At 64.5% G+C, this 18,014-nt stretch overlaps 1 protein-coding gene across 1 annotated transcript in view; it reads right to left on the bottom strand.

Moving 5' to 3' along the window:
* Positions 1-955: 955 nt before the first annotated feature.
* The window catches only part of MEGF6 (multiple EGF like domains 6), a gene marked incomplete at its 5' end in the record, with an annotated part of 33,673 nt that continues 16,614 nt past the window's right edge, over positions 956-18,014 (bottom strand). The window contains 28 exons of the mRNA XM_081055446.1: positions 956-1,255; positions 1,845-1,973; positions 2,079-2,207; positions 2,436-2,564; positions 2,703-2,831; positions 3,951-4,079; positions 4,631-4,759; positions 4,891-5,022; positions 5,211-5,339; positions 5,464-5,592; positions 5,856-5,984; positions 6,293-6,421; positions 6,725-6,853; positions 7,134-7,262; positions 7,354-7,482; positions 8,082-8,213; positions 8,359-8,487; positions 8,564-8,695; positions 9,270-9,395; positions 11,741-11,875; positions 11,951-12,085; positions 12,790-12,918; positions 14,599-14,727; positions 15,489-15,620; positions 15,990-16,160; positions 16,755-16,877; positions 17,222-17,341; positions 17,692-17,829. Of these exons, the coding sequence (XP_080911572.1) occupies positions 999-1,255; positions 1,845-1,973; positions 2,079-2,207; positions 2,436-2,564; positions 2,703-2,831; positions 3,951-4,079; positions 4,631-4,759; positions 4,891-5,022; positions 5,211-5,339; positions 5,464-5,592; positions 5,856-5,984; positions 6,293-6,421; positions 6,725-6,853; positions 7,134-7,262; positions 7,354-7,482; positions 8,082-8,213; positions 8,359-8,487; positions 8,564-8,695; positions 9,270-9,395; positions 11,741-11,875; positions 11,951-12,085; positions 12,790-12,918; positions 14,599-14,727; positions 15,489-15,620; positions 15,990-16,160; positions 16,755-16,877; positions 17,222-17,341; positions 17,692-17,829 (3,797 nt within the window). The 3' untranslated portion in view covers positions 956-998. The remainder of the gene's footprint in view (positions 1,256-1,844; positions 1,974-2,078; positions 2,208-2,435; positions 2,565-2,702; positions 2,832-3,950; positions 4,080-4,630; positions 4,760-4,890; positions 5,023-5,210; positions 5,340-5,463; positions 5,593-5,855; positions 5,985-6,292; positions 6,422-6,724; positions 6,854-7,133; positions 7,263-7,353; positions 7,483-8,081; positions 8,214-8,358; positions 8,488-8,563; positions 8,696-9,269; positions 9,396-11,740; positions 11,876-11,950; positions 12,086-12,789; positions 12,919-14,598; positions 14,728-15,488; positions 15,621-15,989; positions 16,161-16,754; positions 16,878-17,221; positions 17,342-17,691; positions 17,830-18,014) is intronic.

Raw genomic sequence — 18,014 nt, 5'->3', positions numbered from 1 at the left:
AGGCCTGCAGGGACCCCACACTCCTATGCAAATGGTGGAGCCTCTCCATCTCCTCAAAGGAGCGTTGCCAGCCCTGCCTTGTGCAGGCAGCATGGAGGGTTGCGAGGTGGGACTTTGGGCTGGATGGGTAAGGGCTCCACTCCAGGCCAAAGCGGATCCGCTCCAGGGCAGGGGCGAGGCCTCAGGCAGGCGGCACCCCCTCAAACCTCAAGGCTGCCCGGGCGGGCGTGGGGACTGGGGCGCAGTACCAGATCTGATCACCAAGTGCCGCCATGTCTGGCATTACGTCCCGAGTACCAGCGCTGTGAGGCTGGTGCCAGCTCTCTGGCCTGCCCCAATGTGGGAGATGAGCCCTTCTCACAGCTCCATAGCTCTAAACAGTTTTGGGTCAGGACTGCTTTGGTGAGGCTCAAAAAGATACATGCATACACAATATCAAGCCCGTGTTTGGGGTCCCCAAGCCAAGGACTTCAGTCTGGAATCTGCTCACAGCCTGGCTCCCCCTTCACCTGGTCGGCAGGGCCTGCCCGGCACAGACCCCAGGCCAACCCCCCACCTCCCTCCATAGACGTCCCTTTCAGTGTGTACATGTCCCTTCAGTGTGCACATGTCCCTTCCCAACACCAGACTGGGCCTGGGGGAGCATGTGTACCCCCACAGCCTCAGGGGGCTGAGGCCAAAGTGCCATCCCTGCACCTTGCCAAACTGTCTGCAAGTGCATGCGGGCACACGTGTGTGAAGGCACGCACGCTGGAACACACAGGTGCACCGCTATGCCCTGGGCATGCAAGGCAGCGGGGGGCTGGGTCAGCCCACCCACAGTGGGTCACCCAGCCCTGCTCATACAGTCCCATCTGCAGTTAAAGCCCACCCTTGCCTGTCTGGGACTAGAGGCAGTGGGGCTGCTTCAGGCTGGCAACATGCCGAGCCCTGCCCCATGGACTGGTGGTTGGAGGGTGACACTGTGCCCATCAGAAGCCACGTGAATGGACGCCATGCTACCGCATTGGGACGGCCATGTGCTCGCCACTAGCCAGCTCTGCGGGGGGGGAGGGACGGGGACTCGGCCAGGGGTGGGGCTGGGGCACATTGTCCTCCCGCCATTCTCCCCAGGAGTCTGGCTCACCTTGCTGGCACGTGGGCCCTGTGTAGCCATCCACACAGTGGCACTGCCCACTGACAGGGTCGCAGTTGGCCCCACCCCCACAGGCACAGGGCAGGGCACAGCCAGGCCCGAAAAAGCCCACTCTGCAGTCTGCAGGAGGGAGGGGAGAAGAGACAGGCCTGAGTGCCGTCTGCGTCCGCTCAAGCCAGGGAACCCTAGGCCTTCAGGTCGTGCGGGAACAAAAACCTCGAGCCTCAGTTTCCCTGCCCTGTGAGTTCTCACATGGGAAAGCACCAGCCACTGAGATCTTGCCCAGAATCACAGCCCCGTGTTCCTGCCCAGCCCCGGGACTGGCAAAGGGAAGCCTGAGGGTCAGAAAAGCAGCCCCAGGGTCATGTGTGCAGCCACAGAGGACAGCCACCCCCCAGCCCCACCCATGTTGGCAGCTCAGGAAGGTCTCCTTCCCACCTAACTGGGGCCTCTTCTTATGACTGCGGCCTCCACCCCAGGGACTCTGTGGGTGGCCTGAGGACAGGGCACAGCCCTGACAACACAAGCAGGAGCTCCATGCTGGGACCCTTCCAAGCAGCTGCCCCCCTACAGGGGGGTGGGACGGGCACAGCAGGGCACCACGCCCAGACAGGGGCATGGCACCGGTGGGGCTCAACTAAAGCAATCAATATTTGCCACTGACGGAGACCCGCAACTGTGCCCCCCACCAGTGGGACCCCAGACTTACCAAGGTCACAGGTGGCCCCCATGCGCCCTGGGGGACAAAGGCAGTGGCCAGTGACAGGGTCACAGGGTGCGCCACCCTGGCAGTCACACCGCTGGCGGCAGCCCTCTCCGAATGAGCCTGGCTCACACCCTGGTTGGGGGCAGTGGGTTCAGCACCTCCTTCTGTCCCACACCAGGACTATTCACGACTGGGGTGAGGGGGTCAGGTGGGAGCACGTAGGTGGGGAGCACTCACCCCTCTCGCAGAACTGGCCATGGAAGCCAGCAGGGCAGAGACACTGGCCGCTGACGGGGTGGCAAGGGGCTCCATGCTGACACTTGCACGCCCCCTGGCAGCCAGCCCCATGGAAACCAAGGGGACAGGCTGAGAGAGACTGGGTTAGAGATCCTGCCTCAGTTTACCCAAGCAAAGGACTGGGTTCAGGGGCCTGGGTTCCCCCTTCCTCCCACCCAGGCCTGGCTCCCCCATCACTGAGTCCCAGCCAGGACTCAGGCGAGAGCCTCACTGGTTCCAATATGACCCCAGGGTAAGCTGGGGTCAGGCCTTATCTCATAGGCCCCCATGAGCCCAGGTCCCCACCCCATGACTCACAGTGCTCGCAGGCCTGGCCATAGAAGCCAGGGTCACAATGGCAGGCGCCCGTGGCAGGCTCACAGGTGCCGTTATTGTGGCAAGAGCACTCCAGGAGGCAGGCGGCTCCGTAGCGCCCTGCAGGGCAGGCTGCAGAGAGCCAGCGGGTCAGTCTCCTGCTGCAGAAGTCAGTCTCCCCCTCGGGCACTAGCCTGATTCAGGTCACCCGGGAGCCGACCCTCCAGCCCACACGGAGACGTGGCTCTCCCAGCCGGCCTGGACACTCACCTAGCTCACAGTGCAGCCCTGTCCAGCCCAGGCCACAGGAGCAGCTGCCGGTGGCAGCATGGCACAGGCCTCCGTTTCTGCAGGAGCACACGTGCTCACAGTTCATGCCAAACCGGTTCTGGGGACAGCCTGGGGACAGAAGCCCGGGGCTGCTCAGAGCTCTAGCCCAGGGCTGGACATGCTCTGGGACACATCCCCACCAGTTCTGACATTCATTCAACAAATACTTCCTGGGACCTTTCGGGGCTAGTCTCTGCTTTCTGAGCACATGTGTGCCAGGAAGAAACACCAACTTAGTCCCGCCCATTCATCCATCCTCTCAATAGGCAAAGGACAGGCCTGACTCAGAGCTGAGGGTAAGTCGAGGTAAAGGGGCCAGGGCCCTCCAAGGGCTTCGAGAGCTTGCCCCGCCAAAGGGAGGGGTCAGGGAAGCCTTCCTGGAGGCGGCGGCATTCTGCACAGGTTCCTCCTCGGGGCTGAGAGGGGGCCAGGCAGGCTAAACTCCAGATAGCCCCTACTCATAATCTGAATGACCCATGGCTGCCGTCCTTCCCTGGGGACGAAGACATGGCCTGGCTTACGCCAGGTCCTGGGGCTTCTGACCCTTTGCTGCCACAGGCTGAGAACCAGCAAGTGTTGCTTGCCCATCTATGAGAATGACGGGAAGGGCAAAAGCCTCAGACCTACCAGGGGGGTCAGGCTAAGGGGCTGTGGGTGTGGCCATGGGGGCAGCATGTGAACTCCACGAGTGTCCCCAAGGCCATCCATTTCTGCAGCAACACCTGCGCTCTGGGCCTCACTGCACCAGGGTCCCTACCCCTGGGCCAGCAGAGAGGCCAGAAGAACCCTGTTCCAAGGGGACATCAGTCAGGTGGCTGGTGCTGGCCTCAGAGAAAACAGCCACCCAGGTGAGGGGGGCTCTGGGTCGGACACTGCTCAGCCTCTACTGGCCGCAGGGATATGGACAGGTCACATGATGGCCTGAATCAGGGGCCAAAATCAAGGCAAGGAATAGGGTGGTGTTGGATGGCCCGCTGACCAGAGCCGGGCACTGCTGTCCACACAGACAGGGCCCTCACTTCTTATCCTGAGGGACCCTTGGCCCCCTATGAAGGGTGGGTCCCCTTCATAGAGGCCGCAGGTGTGAATGTGCCATGGGACCCCACCGCTCCACACCACCAGCCTGCACCCGTGGCCAATGAGGTGATGCCTGGAAGTGCCCAAGGCAGCAGGCGATCCCCCACTCACCGTGCTCACAGTGGCTGCCAGTCCTCCCTGGGGGGCAGACGCAGGTGCCGGTCACAGGGTCACAGGTTGCCCCCTGCCCACATCTGCACACATGCGCACAGCTGGGGCCAAAGCGGCCCTGTGGACAGGCTGGTGGGAGGAAATGGGAGGGTGGCTGCTCTGGCTGGACGCCCTTCTGCCTGCCATGGTGGGACAGGGCAGGGTGGACAGGATGAGGCGGGGGTCTCCCGCGTCTGGCAGACAGGGCAGAGACTGCCTGCCCCCCAGCTTCCGGCAGATCTGCCATCTCCTCTCCCCCCAGGCTCTATTGGGGGCTAGGCCGGCTCTGCAGCTGCAGTGGCTCACTGGGGTCGCCCCCCCATCCCCTGCAGCCCAGACAGCACCCCAGACAAGTGGAAAGTCCCCACATGACTCAGGGAAAGGTCTTGTTCTCAGCAGGATGTCCGCTGGCCTTCGCACAGTGGAGCAGCCCCTGCTGGTGGGCAGCACCCTCGTCAGGGGCACAGCACACAGCTGGGAGGAGCAGGCGTGCAGGGCACCTCCCAGCTTAGCCGAGCCTGGGCCAGGGGGAAGGCTAGAGAGGCGGGCGGTCTGGGGACTGTCCTCCTGGCAGAGGGGGTGGTGGGGCCCCGCCCACTGAGGAGCAGGGAGGAGCCACCCGCCCTCACCCAGCCACTCACTGAGGCTGCAGTCTGTCCCCAGGAAGCCAGCGGGGCAGTGGCAGTTCCCTGCGGCCGCGTCACAGGAGCCCCCGTTGAGACATCCACACAACTGCTCACAACCAGGCCCAAAGCGCCCGGGGGGGCACCCTGCAAGGGGAGAGGCTAGCTGACAGGGGCCGGGGGCTGAGTCTGCCCCCCAGTGCAGAGCCTGGCATCCCCCCACCCTAAATGAGGGCCTTCCTGAGGGCGGCCCCACAGGTGGCCCAGGCAGCACTCACGTTGCCGGCAGCCGGTGCCGTGGTAGCCAGGAGCACACACACAGGCCCCCGAGGCGGGGTGGCAGGCCTGGTTCCCGCTGGGACACTGGCACTTCTGCCCACAGCTGTCCCCAAAGGTGCCGGGTGGGCAGGCTGGGGTGCAGGCAGAGGGGTCAGTCGTGGCCCACCCCGAAACAGGTGCCTCCCGAGTTGCCCCCGCGGCCCTCTTGGCGTGAGGTTTTGAGGCACAGCTCAGAGAAACGTGCAATCTGAGCTTCAGGCCACATCAGGAGGGGCTGAGCCACCCACTGCCCCAGGGCCCACCCTGCTCGGTCACCTACCCTGCTCACAGCCAGGCCCAGTAAAGCCTGGGGGACAGCGACACTCCCCAGTGACGTGGTGGCAGGCAGCACCAGGTGGGCACTGGCAGCGCTGGGTGCAGGCCTCTCCAAACCAGCCATGGGGGCAGGCTGCAGGAAGGCACGGGCTGGGATGGGGGGAGTCTGGGGCCAGCGCAGGCCCCGAGGCTCACGGAGTGAAGGACCCACCCCCACCGGCCAGTGGGCTCCCAGTGCTGGCAGAGCTGGGGCTCACCATTATTACAGAGTACACCCCTCCATCCTGGGGGGCAGAGGCAGGCCCCGGTGACATGGTGGCAGGTGGCTCCCCGCCGACAGGCACAGCGCTCCTTGCAGTGAGCCCCAAACGTGCCCTCGGCACAGGCTGCAGGACGAGACGGCGGGAGGGCCGAGTCCCCAGAGGCTGGGCTGGGGTCAAATGTACCCCACCTCCCTCTGGTGGGCTTCCTGGGCTGAGGCCCTCCCGCAGGGGACCCTGGGGAGCTCAGACAGCAGCCCAACCCCTATGTGCCAACTGACCACCTTGCTGAGGCCCCCACACTCTGGAGTGGAGCTAAGTCCACCCATTGTTGGCCCAATGGGGCCCTTCAGGCCTCCCTGCACCTGCCCCCAACCGGTCCTACTCACGGCTCTGGCACTTGTCCCCGGTCCAGCCAGTCAGGCAGAGGCAGTGGCCTGTGTGCCGGTCACAGAGGCCACCGTTAAGACATCTGCAGCTGTGCTGGCAGCCGGCTCCGAAGTGGCCTGGGAGGCACTCTGCAGGGCGGGAAGAGGATGGGGTCCCACTTTCCAAGAGCATGTCCCAGGCCCCAGGAGACCCTGCCTGGCCCGTGCTTCCTACCCCCAGAGCCTCGGATCCCGTGTCCTCAGGAAGGACAGGGAGGGTGCCGGTCACTCCGCAGGCCCGAAGCCACACCCCACGATGCTGTTCCCTCCTCCCCCCAACCAGGGAGCCACCTCTGACCACAGAGGGAGGGGCCTGGACCGCGGCCCGTTGGCATGCCAGCCCTGCCTCGCACGAAACCCCCCGGGGCCTCCTCTCTGCCCTGCAGCCCAGTGCTCACCCTTCTCACAGGCCAGGCCGGTCCAGCCCTCTGGACAGGTGCAGTGGCCTGAGACAGGGTCACAGGAGCCCCCATGCTGGCAGAGGCAGGAATGCTGACAGTTCTCTCCATACAGACCCTCGGGGCAGGCTGGGGGACAGAGAGGAGCACCATGGAGCACTGCCAGAGAGCCCCACAGAGGCCTGGACCCCTCCCCGACCCAGGAGGACCCCCCCACCAGTCGTGGGGGGCTCAGCACTGAAGGCTATGACCCTGGGTCCTAAGCACCCGCCTTCCTTCCCTCCCCCAGGTACTAGGTGCCCCGTGGGGGCGCAGGCCCCACCCCGTCCAGGTGAGCCCTGCTGTGCAGCCAGCTGCCCACTCCCACAGGACCCTGCTCAGCAGGTGAGAGGCAGCACAACACCTGGCCCCAGACTGCTGGGCGGGGCTTACCCTGCAGGCAGGTGGGGCCGGTCCAGCCAGGGCCACAGCGGCACCGGCCGTGGACGGGGTCACAGGAGGCCCCATTGAGGCAGGAGCAGGCCTGGCTGCAATTGTGCCCATAGGTGAGGGCTGGGCAGGCTACAGGAGAGAGGGCGGGCAGGCGTCTAGGGAGACGGACCTGGGGAGAGCGGCAGCCGATCTGCAGCCCCAGGCCATTGTGGTCACTCTGTCCTTCCCTGTGGCCTGGGTGTCCCTTGGGGTGGCCACAGATAGGGACCAACACGCTGGCCTCAGAGGCAAAGCAGTGTTCCCAAGGTGGCCACCGGCAGCTTTGCTCAGCCAGGACAACGTCCAGGAGTGGCCTGGCACAGTGAACCACAGCCTCCCCAGCACCCAGGGCTGACGGGACCTCACGCACTCTGGGCACAGCGGGGTCCCCGGCGGCCGGCAGGGCAGAGGCAGGTGCCGCTCACGGCGTCACAGGGGGTCCCGGCGGCACAGTCACAGGCTCCATGGCAGTCCAATCCAAAGAAGCCAGCCGGGCAGGCTGTAGGCGGGGGGCGGGGATGGGGAGACGACCTGGGTCACCAGGCCCCGCCCACACACCTGGCCACCCGGCCTGCCGATCCCTGGCTCACCAAGCTCGCAGAAGGTGCCCCTCCAGCCAGCCGGACAGGTGCAGGCCCCGCTGACGTGGTCACAGGCTGCCCCGTGCTCGCACTGGCACTGCCGCCCACAGCCCGGCCCAAAGTGGCCCTGGGGACACCCTGAGACACACGGGCCCGGCCCAACATCAGCCGGGGGCAGTGAGCCTGACCCCGTCCTGCCTAGGGCCTCTGCCATCCCAGCAGTGGCCGGAGACCGAGGGGAGGAGACTGGCTCCCTGCCTCAGGGGTGCTGGGCTCAGCCACAGGACTCTGCCCCCATCCCTGCCCAGGTGTGACCTCGGGGAATTCCTGTAGGAGGACATGCTCCAGGCCCAGCCCGTACCCACCAACCCAGCCTCTGGGGGCACACACTGAATGGCACGGCCCTTGGGCCTCAGCAGCCACCCTCCTCCCTTCTCCAGGTGCCCGTGAGGGGTGGCAGGCCCCTCCTCTCCCTGCCCAATGGTGGGCCAGGTAGTGGAAGAGTAGGGCCAGGGCCCACGCTGGGAGGGGGAGCTGGGTGAGTTCAGGTGAGGAGGCCACCTGCTTGTCTGGGGACGGGGGCAGGGCTAGAGTCCCTAGCACTTGTATGCACGTGCACATGTGTGTATGTCACGTGCACACATGCATGTCTGTGCACGTGTGCATGTGAGTGTGTGTACACGTGTGCCCCTGTATGCACACACAGGGAGCACGGCTCTGAGCCGGCCAGGACTCACGCTGCTCGCACTGGGGGCCCACGTAGCCAGCCTCGCACAGGCACAGGCCGCTGCCGGCATCACAGCTCCCATGGCCCGCGCTGCAGTTGCAGGTGTGGCTGCAGTCAGGTCCCCAGTGCCCGCTGTCACAGGCTGCAACACAGCCCCGTCACCCTGGGCAGGCCTGGCAGAGCCCACGGGCAGCAGAGCCAGGCCGGGGTTGGGGCTTCCTACCAGCCCCCAAGGTCCTGAGTGGAGGCTTCTCCAGGGGGATGGACGCTGGACAAGGGCCACCTACCTCTCTGGCAGTTGAGGCCGGTCCACCCAGGGGCACAACTGCAACGTCCAGTCACTGGGTGGCAGAGCCCGTCGTTGGCACAGGAGCACCTCATGTGGCAGCCCAGCCCAAACCAGCCTGCTGGGCACACTGCAGGGGAGGGAGGATGAGCAGTGGGCCCAGGGACCACAGGCAGGGGGCGGAGGTCGGGCAGCACGGCACTCACCATCCTGGCAGCGGCTGCCCGTGTAGCCGGGGCGGCACCGGCAGGCCCCGGTCTCAGGTTCACAGGCACCACCGTGCTCGCACGCAGGGCAGATCTCCTGGCAGCCAAGCCCCCAGCGGCCCTCGGGACAATCTAGCCCCCCACAGCCAGTCAGTCTCCCAGGGTAACTGCTGGGCCTGTCTGGCACAGCACCGAGCCCCGTGCCCAGCAGTGGGAACTGCTGCTCCCACCTGAGCCAGCCCAGGAGAGGCAGAGGGGCAGGTCCGAGGAGCTCCCGGCCCCTCCTCGGGCTACAGGGTCCCACCCCCGGAAGAGGGGTCCCTGGCCCAGGACGGTTCAAAAGGCACAACGTGGGACCCATCAGAGGGGCCAGGGGACCCCCATGCAGTAAAAAGTCACCCTAGAGGATAAAACCTCAGGCAGGGAAAGGCTGGGGGCTCTACTGGCCAACCTGTCCCCATCGCCAACAGGTTCCTGGCCCTCTCTATGGGCACGGCCACCCCCATGCCCAGACCCAAGAGTGGCTCAGCAAGGGCTCCTGCAACTGCTGTGGACAGACCTCGGGTCTGCAGGACCCCAGGGCTGGTCAGGGCTCCCAAGCACAGCCCAGGACTGGGTTCCCCAAACATGGCCCAGGGCTGGGGCCACACCCAGAGTCGTGCAACACAGGGACATAAGGGGACCAAAGAACATGCCTGCCACTCACCTGCCCCACAGTCATCCCCAGTCCTTCCAGGTGGGCACAGGCACTGCCCCGTGACCCTGTTGCAGGGGGCCCCCCTACAGGAGCAGGAGCCCGAGCAGTTCACACCAAACGTCCCTGCTGGGCACTCTGCAGAAGAGGGTAGGAAGGGCCTCAGCCATTCCCACACAGAACTGCCCTTCTCCCTCAGGGCTCCCCCCAACTCACCCCTGCCGTCGTGGGGATGCTGGACACAGCCGGGTCCCATGGGAGACCGGGGAAGTCACAGGAGTGGGCAGGGGATGGGGGATACGGGACAGGGTGGAAGGGGCCGTGGGGGAGAATGGTGAGGGGTGGCCTGGAGGACACAGGCAGGGCCTGGGGGTGGGGCAGGGCAGAGCTGCCAGTCAGCGAGGCTGAGGCGGTGTCAGGCAAGCGGCACCCTAAAGAGTGCCCAGGAATGGGTGGCCGGGCCAGCTCCTCCCTCCCTCCTGCCCCCTGGATCCACCTGGGAACCCTCTGCTGTGTCACCCCTCCATGTCGCCCCCCACCACTGAGCAGTGAGAGGGTCCTGGGAAAGAGTGGCCCTGGCGGGCTCGGCAGTGGCAACACTTCAGGGAAGACTATGGGTGCCCTGAGCCCCAGCCTGCCCCCCATGAGGGCCTTGCAGGACCTCCTCCACACGCCACACACCTGCCCTGACTGGGGGTGACCCAGGTAGTGGAGGCGCCTCCCTGCCCTGGTGCCACGTGGCACACTCTGATGCTGCTAGAAAGTGTGCACAGCATGTGGAAAGGGTGGCTGCGGCCAACAGTCCACGCCCACACAATCAGCCTGCTGATCACAACACCCTTCGCAGGGCTGACAGCTAGGATGTGCCCTGCCTGGGCTGGGGTGGCCGGAGTCCCAGGCCTGGGGCCTGCCAGGGCCCCGATGGGGTCCGCGCACAGAGGACACACCCCAGCAAACCTTGTAGTGACGGCCCATCCCGAGGGCACCCACCCTCATCCCACCACGGGCACAGGCACCGCACAAGTGCACACGCTAGGTGACGAGGCACAGCTCACACGCATGCGGTGTGCACAAGCACCCACGCTGTGTGGGCCAGGGAGAGGCCGGGCGGAGCAGGCTGAAGCCGTCCCGCCAGGCCTCACGAGCCCCTCTCCGCTAATTGGGGGCAGACTCGTGTTTGGAGCGGTAATATTTTCCAGACCTAACAACAGTGGGGGGGCCCATCGTTCCTATAAAAATATGTGTGTCATTTCCTGTAGCTCATCCTTAGGGCACTAGAGGCTTTTAAAGAAAAAAGGAAAAGAATGAATAAAGCCAGCAGGGAAAGGCTGCAGTGAAGCCCTTCCAAGTCTCAGAACACAAGCCACCGGCATGGCGCTGGGGGTGATGACGTGCTCGTGTGCTGGTGCCTGTGAGTGGGGGTGGGGCACAGGCGTCAGGGGACAGCGCCGGCCGGCCAGTGTGGCTCACTGAGCGCCTGCGGTGCTTTCACGGACGGGGCTGCTGAAGGTGGTCAGCACCACAGAGCTCCACGGAGACCATGGGGTCCCAGCTGGGTTCTGAGCCCACACGCCCCTCCTGTACCAACAGGACCAAGCGCCCTCAGCAGCGTCATCTCTGGGGTCCCCGTGACCACCTCATGGGGAGAGCTGGCCTAAGTGCAAACAGACCCCTCAGCTGAGCCCCCAGGCCCCTCCTTGTTTCCCAGAGGGACGGGCAGCTAGGTGGCAGCTCTGGGGGGATGGGCCTAAGGTCAGGGGTAGCTCAAGCTGGCTGCCCCCTGGCTGTAGTCATGCAGTTACACCCCAGCCCCCACCCCAGGCCCTGTCCACCAGGGACCAATGGGTGTGGACAGTGTGTGTGCTGTGTGCCAAGCGAGGTCCAAACCTGCCATCAGCAGCCACAGCAGCCCCAATACTCACACCAAGGGCTTTTTTCCCCTCTGACCACAACGTGCAAAGGAGGGGCCACCAGGCCTCCACTCTGGCCCACGGCTCTGTGTCCATTCACACCCCCCCAGGCCTCAGCATCCACGGGGAGGGCCTTCCATCACCCCCCACAGCCCGGGCAGGCACCTCTGGCCCAGATTCTGCTCCCAGCCAACACCCCGACGAGCAGCTGCCTCTGGCTGGCTGGCTTAGGCCGCCAGGAAGGAGCTGCTGCACCCACCCCGGCTGCAGTACGAGCACGCTCAGTCTGTCCTGGGAGGATGAGTGAGTGAATGACTTTGGAGGGGCATCGAGCGTGTTCTGGGCCAGGCCCTGGCCACACACACTAGCTCCGGCCCAGGCACCCTCACAGGGGCACAGGGACAGGCAGACCAGCACGACGAGGACAGGGACATGGCAGGTAACGGTGTCAACCTGGGCCAGGCAGCCTGCAGGGCTGACTCAGCCTCCAGCTCAGGGTGCTTCTGGTGCCCAGCGCCCAGCTCGAGTCTGATGGCCCGCACCCCACCCAGCCACCAGGGGCCAGCCACTCACCTTGGTCACAATCCTTCCCTTGGTAGCCAGCAGGACACTGCTTCCCACACTCGCCGCTGACGGGGTCACAGGCCAAGCCCGGGGGACAGACACATGCCTGCCGACACCCCGGCCCGAAAAAGCCAGGCGCACACTCTGCAGGGGGTGAGGAGAGAGGGGCCTGCGGGGTTCAGCCGGCCCCAGGGGCACCCCCCAACCCCTCACACTCACCGTCCTGGCACCGCTCGCCCCTGAAGCCCGCCTTGCAGGAACAGCTGCCATCCCTCCTGTCACACGCCCACGTGTTCCGCTGCTCGCACCTGCATTCCTCAGAGCAGCCCGGCCCGAAGGCCCACGGCGGGCAGGCTGCACCCACAAAACCATGAGGGGCGTGCCGTCTGCACGCACCAGCACCCCCTCCCAGTCCCGGGGTCTCAGCCCGTTTACTGGGCTGTGTCCCTGGGACCTGGCACAGAGGTGGCGCTGCCTGCCCCAACCAGAGGACCAAGCCACTCGCCCGTTCTATACACAAGAAACAGGGTCTCAGGGAACTCGTGAAGTTCACGAGTTCACCCTGGGTCACCCCACTTCCAGCTAGGACACTCTTGGGGTCCCAGTGTTCTCTCTTCTGAACAGTCCTTTTACAGATTGTGTAAAGAGCTGCTCGGACGAAGCACCTCATCCACCCGCCCGTCTCCCCTCCCCGGGTGTCTGTGGCCCAGGGAGGGGTGACCCCACCGGGGACCCAGGACTCGACCTTGCCTCCCGGAAACTCCAAAGGCCAAGATGAGACCCGCGCCCCAGCAGCTTCTGAGAGAAGCCTGCCACCTCCCTGACTTGAGCTAGGGACTGTCCACTCAGACGCCCCAGAAGCCGTTGGCAGTCCAGGGGACGTGGCCTTGAGACCCCAGACCTGGAGAGGACCCCACATCCCAGCTGGGGGACCTCACTGAGCCCCTGTGTCCTCATCTGCCAATGGTGAACAAACCCAAGCTGGACTGGGGACCAGAAGGCACAGTATCAGTGCTCGGCCCCTCGGCCCTGGGCAGCCAGCGGGCAGTGGGACTCACCCAGGTGGCATAAGCGGCCGTAGAGCCCTGGGTCACAGAAGCAGGCTCCATAGAGGCGGTGGCAGCGGCCCTGGTTGTCACAGTTACACTTCTTGTGGCAATATTTGCCATAGAAACCCTTGGGGCAGCCTGGGGGAAGGTGGGGCCTCGTGAGTGCCCACCGGGCATGGCCCCCATGCCCAAGGAGATGTTCTGGGGGGCTGCAGTGCCCAGCACGTGAGCCAGCAGTGGCCTGGGCCATCGGGGTATGGCCAGAGGGTTTGGGGCCCACCAGCAGCCTGAGGACCCAGCATCCCACACAGGCAAGGAGCCAGGGGATGCGTGAGGGCACCACGAGGTCAGGACAGCCATGAGATGAGCCTATGGACATGGCCGACGGCCCTGGCTGGCCTGTCCTCCCCAAGGTCTGTGGCCTGGACAGCGGCCAGAGCGGAAAACCAAACACGTTGTCCAGCACACATGGGGCATGTGCACAAAGACCTCATCCCAACCTCCCATATCGGACCCACACCTACAGTGTCCTGACTTCTGTCCTTCGGTGGTCCCTAGCCTGACCTCTGGGCCTCAGCAAGGGAAGGACACACAGCCCCAGCTGGCCAGGGTCCTGGGCCCCAGCTCAGGGGCCGTCCTGCCTATGGAAGGCCTACAGGGGGCTAGATAGTGACCCTGGGATATGCCCATGTCCTAATCCCCAGGATCTCCAGGTAGGACCACGGGTTACCTAAGCTGGCCAAAATCCAACAGGTGTCCGTAGAAGAGACAGGAGAGGGAGGGTGGAGATGGGAAGACGGAGCAGAGACTGGAGGGGCCACAAACTCAGGGACACCTAGAGTCTAGGGAATGAACTCAGGGGTCGAGGAGCCCTCCCACCCCTGAAAACTAGACTGCCAGGCCTCTCCTGGGACTAACCTCAAGCTCACCTGCATAGGTACACTTTACCCACAGGACCCCAACTGAGAACCACGTCTCCAGGAAGCCACACGACAGCACAAGCAGAAGCACTGACATGCAGACCCTTTACCTGCCTGGAGTCCTTGGGGTCCACTCAGGGCCCGTCACACAGGCAACTTCTAACAGGCAGTGGATTTCTCAGCCCTCAGCAGAACAGAAAGGGCAGGTTTGAAGGGAAGAAAGGCAGGGAGGCTGACAGAGCCAAGGCCAAGCAGAGGGAGGAGGAGGAGAGCCCTGACAGCTGCCCAAGACTTTGAAACCTGCCCCTAGGACCTCACGGCCACCCCGAGGCACTGCGGACAGGGCCTAGGGATTGCTAGCATCCACTTGCTAAAGCAGGAAGTTTTCGATACATTAGCTACTTCTCCAGCAAGAGAGGCAGAATTTTAAAGGTCTGAAGGCTTAAAGATGAAGCATTAGTCGCCTGAAAAAGTTATCTATGTGGACTCTCCAATTCCTCCAGAAATGTTGACCCTTCCAAGTTAGAAAGGACGTAGTGTCATTCCATGCGGCCACAGGCCCAGGTGTGATCCCTTCAGCAAATCCCACCCAGCTACTATATAGCTCTACTTGAATGCTTCCAGGAACGAGGAGCTCACTACCTATCAAGGGAACCCATTCCAAAAGCTATTCTTCTCTCAAGTCCTCACCATCTGCTATCAGTTAGACCCCAGGAAATCTAGCAAACAATGAAAAATCAATGCTTCTCTTAAGAAATGGCCTCATCCACATTGTTAGTTTCCCCACTCCTGTGGAAGGAAGGCAACTAGGAGAAAGCTGGGAGGGGTGCTCAGACATGGTGCCTCCCACTCCCATCCACCCCAGGGACAATCCCAGACACAGAGGGACTGCACCCACCATCCTCACAGTGAGCTCCACTGACACCTGGAGGGCAGCGGCAGGCCCCTGTCACAGGGTCGCAGGTCCCACCGTTCTGACAGTTGCAGGAAGAGCTGCAGTTCTTCCCAAAGGTGTCTGGAGGACAAGCTGCAGGGGGTGACAGGGAAGCAGAAGGCCACTGGCTTCAGAAGGACTCTGGGCCCAGAAGCCCCTCTAGGGACAGTGAGACACCCTCCTGAGGTTTAAGCCCCCCAGTTTAAAAGCAACGGCCCAGAGCAACAAGTATGGCACTCGTAATCCACACCACTGCCCACACTCGGGACAGACATCACTAATCGATCGCCGCGTCCTCTCCCTCTGAATTCCAACACATCCACCTTCCCCACCAGGACTTGCAACAGGCAGACCCTCAGAGACAGTCACTACAGCCCCGAAACCAGGTCATCCCTGGTCTGGGGTCGTTGGGCAGGGAGTGGCGCAGGCTCTAGACAGAGGCTGGGAGAGCAGTTTCCAAGTGTACTCTAGCTCCCAACATGCTGTGGGGCCTGGGGAAGCCACTGCTCCCACTGGGACATGGAATGACTGGCCCACCCAGCAGCTCCTCTGCATCAGACACCCTTCACTGTCTCAGTTGTTGGCTTGTCACGGGACCCCTGTCGACTGTAACATCTCTGAGGGGCAGACGACTGGCCCTGCCAGCTCCCTCCCCACACCCAGATCAGCGCCTGGCACAGAGCAGGCAGAGGTAGATACTGAATGCATGAGTGAGTGAGCGAGAGGATGGATGGGTCCACGTGGACCGCCCTGCCCAGGGCTGGTGAGGACCAACCTGGATGGGCCCCATGGGTCCTGGGGCTCTCAGGCCCCCGCCTCCACCGCCCCCCCAAACCCCGGCACAGCAGCCTCACTCTCGTTGCAGACGAGCCCGGTCCAGCCCGCAGGGCAGTCGCAGCCGTCCAGGCCCGGGAGGCAGGCCCCGCCATTCCTGCAGTCAGCACAGGTCAGGCTGCAGTCTGGGCCGAAGGAGTCATCCAGGCAGACTGGGGGCAGATGGGAGACGGGCCTCAGATCCCCCTAGCTCAAGGGCACGGGCATCGGCTCTGGCCCTTAGGCCCGAGAAGGAGGCACCAGGGACATCCTCTGCCCATGAAAGACCCTAATGGGCGAGACGGGTGGTGAGAGCCAGATGCCAGGGCCTGGAAGGGCCCCAGCTGGGGAGCCTGGCAGCCGATCCAGCCCAGGCTCAGGCCCGGACACACTGTGCACACTGCCCAAGAAGCTGGACCACTCAGCCTGGTCAGACGAGGCCATTGTGGGGATCCTCCCTCAAGCCCCAAACCTAAGGGTGGCCCGAGGGGACGCCAGCTGCCTCCCTGGGAGCAGCAGCCTGGGCTGGCACTGCCTCTCACCAAACTTCTCGGCCAGCATGTGTTCGCCCCGGGCCTCTGCCTCTTCCTCCTCGGCGCCCATGTAGTCGTCCTGGAACAGGTGGGGCACCTGGTCCCGCAGCACCGAGACATGTGGGAGGGGCCGCACGAAGGGCAGCTGGCCATCCAGGTCCACCTCGGCCACCTCCAGGGCTGGGCGGCACACAAAGGCCCCTTAGCCCCGGCTGCCCACCTGGCCTCGGGATGACTCCCCTGGCCCTCGGTGCCCAGAGCCAGCTCAGGGCCTGAGCCCCACCCCAGGGCCGCCACCTACAGCCCCCCAGTGCCCCTCCTTGCCCTGGTCTTCAGTGGGGGGAGCGGGTCTCAGCTGCTTTCCTGACCCTACTTCTCTGGACAGACAAGGGTCCGGGTCTTGGGGACTGACCTGTGTCACCTCTGTCCCAGCTCCAGCCTAGCTCCCACCCTGGCTCTAGGACCCTTTAGCAAGGACAGGGAGGTGGGGGCAGGATTGCTCTCTGCTCCTCTGGACACTGTCTTCTGTCCTGCGGATGATGTCCCTTCTCTCACCTGGGCTGACCAGAAGCTGGACGACCGAGACCTGAGTGACACTGCCCCGCGGGAACACCTGTCTGACCAGGCCCTTCCCCCCACCCTGCTGCCCCTGGCCTGTCCCACAGCAGGAGGCTGGGCCAACGTGAGACCCAGCCAGCCAGGAAGCTGGGTGCCAAGCAGGCAGTGGGCACGCGCTCCGGGAAGGAGTCCCGGTGGTGACAGGTGGAGACTCACGGGTACAGCCCCTGCGGTCCTCGTCCAGCCGGAAGCCAGCCTCGCAGGAGCACTGGAAGGAGCCGGCCAGGTTGGTGCAGTGATGCTCACAGCTGCCTCGGCTGGACGCGCACTCGTCCACGTCTGCGGGCAAACCCGGGCTGCTGGGGCCAGTCCTCCAGAGCTCGGGACACCCCTACGGCCCAGCTCTGCCTGCTGCACTGAGGGCCAGTGGCCTTGCTCACTGGGTGATGCCCCTGCCGCAGCCCAGGGTCAGAGTGACAGTAGATGTGTGGCCCGAGGGAGGCCAGGTTGGGAGCTGCCAGCCCCATCCCGTGAGAGACCAGTGACCACAGGCTGAGAGCAAGCGGGCAGATCGGACAGCCCTTCAGACAGCAGGGTCTCAGCCAACACCCAGAGCACAGGGCAGGGCCAGAGCCAGCCTTAGGGTCACCCCACTCCTCTGCTGCCCCGCTGTCCCCACTCACCCTCACACCCGCAGCCATCAGGGCTGAGCTGGTAGCCGGCATAGCAGCTGCACTCGTACCCGCCAGGGCTGTTGGTGCAGACCTGCTGGCAGCATGGTGAGTCGGCGCAGTCGTCGATGTCTGAGGGCACACAGGAGCCCACTGGCACCCAGGCACAGCCCACGTGCACACCCCGCCCACACCCGCCACTACACGCACACCCACACACCACAGCACGTGGGGCATTTGACTGACTGAGCTGAGCAGGAGGAAAGGACGCTGATGGGGCCACTGGGGTGCGGGGTGCTCAGGGGGTCACCATGCTGCCTGCCACCAGGGCCCACCCCCGACCGCCCCCCGGCTTGGGGCAGAGAGCGTTGGGTGTGACAGGAGAGAGCTTCCGTGTCACGGCGTCAAACCAGTCTGCAGACTTGGGCAGCTGTGAGCCCCGGGGTTGGGGCGTGGGGCATCTGGAAGGAGCCGGCTCGCACCCACACATGTCTTCTGGTCCTCGTCCAGCTCATAGCCTCCGGGACAGGTACACAACGGCCCCCCGCTGCTGTGGCTGCAGCCGTGGGAGCAGCCGCCATTGTTCGCCTCACAGCTGTTCACAATCTCCATCTCAATCCCTGAGGCGAGACCCGCCACCAGGGACGTGGGGCAAGGTCTGGGGTGACACCGGCCACCGGGCGCGGTCCTCCCCGACCCAGCAGCCAGCCTGGGGCCCCCAGGCCCACTCTGCTGGGAAACAGGCAGCACAGGGCTCCTGGGCCAGGAAGCTCTGGAAGCCCCTGCCGTCCTGTCCTCCAAGGGC

Source organism: Rhinolophus hipposideros, assembly GCF_964194185.1.
Source record: "Rhinolophus hipposideros genome assembly, chromosome: 8".
Classification (NCBI taxonomy): Eukaryota; Metazoa; Chordata; class Mammalia; order Chiroptera; family Rhinolophidae; genus Rhinolophus; species Rhinolophus hipposideros.
The sequence above is the reverse complement of the archived record's forward strand: the minus strand, read 5'-3'. Positions and strand labels throughout refer to the sequence as shown.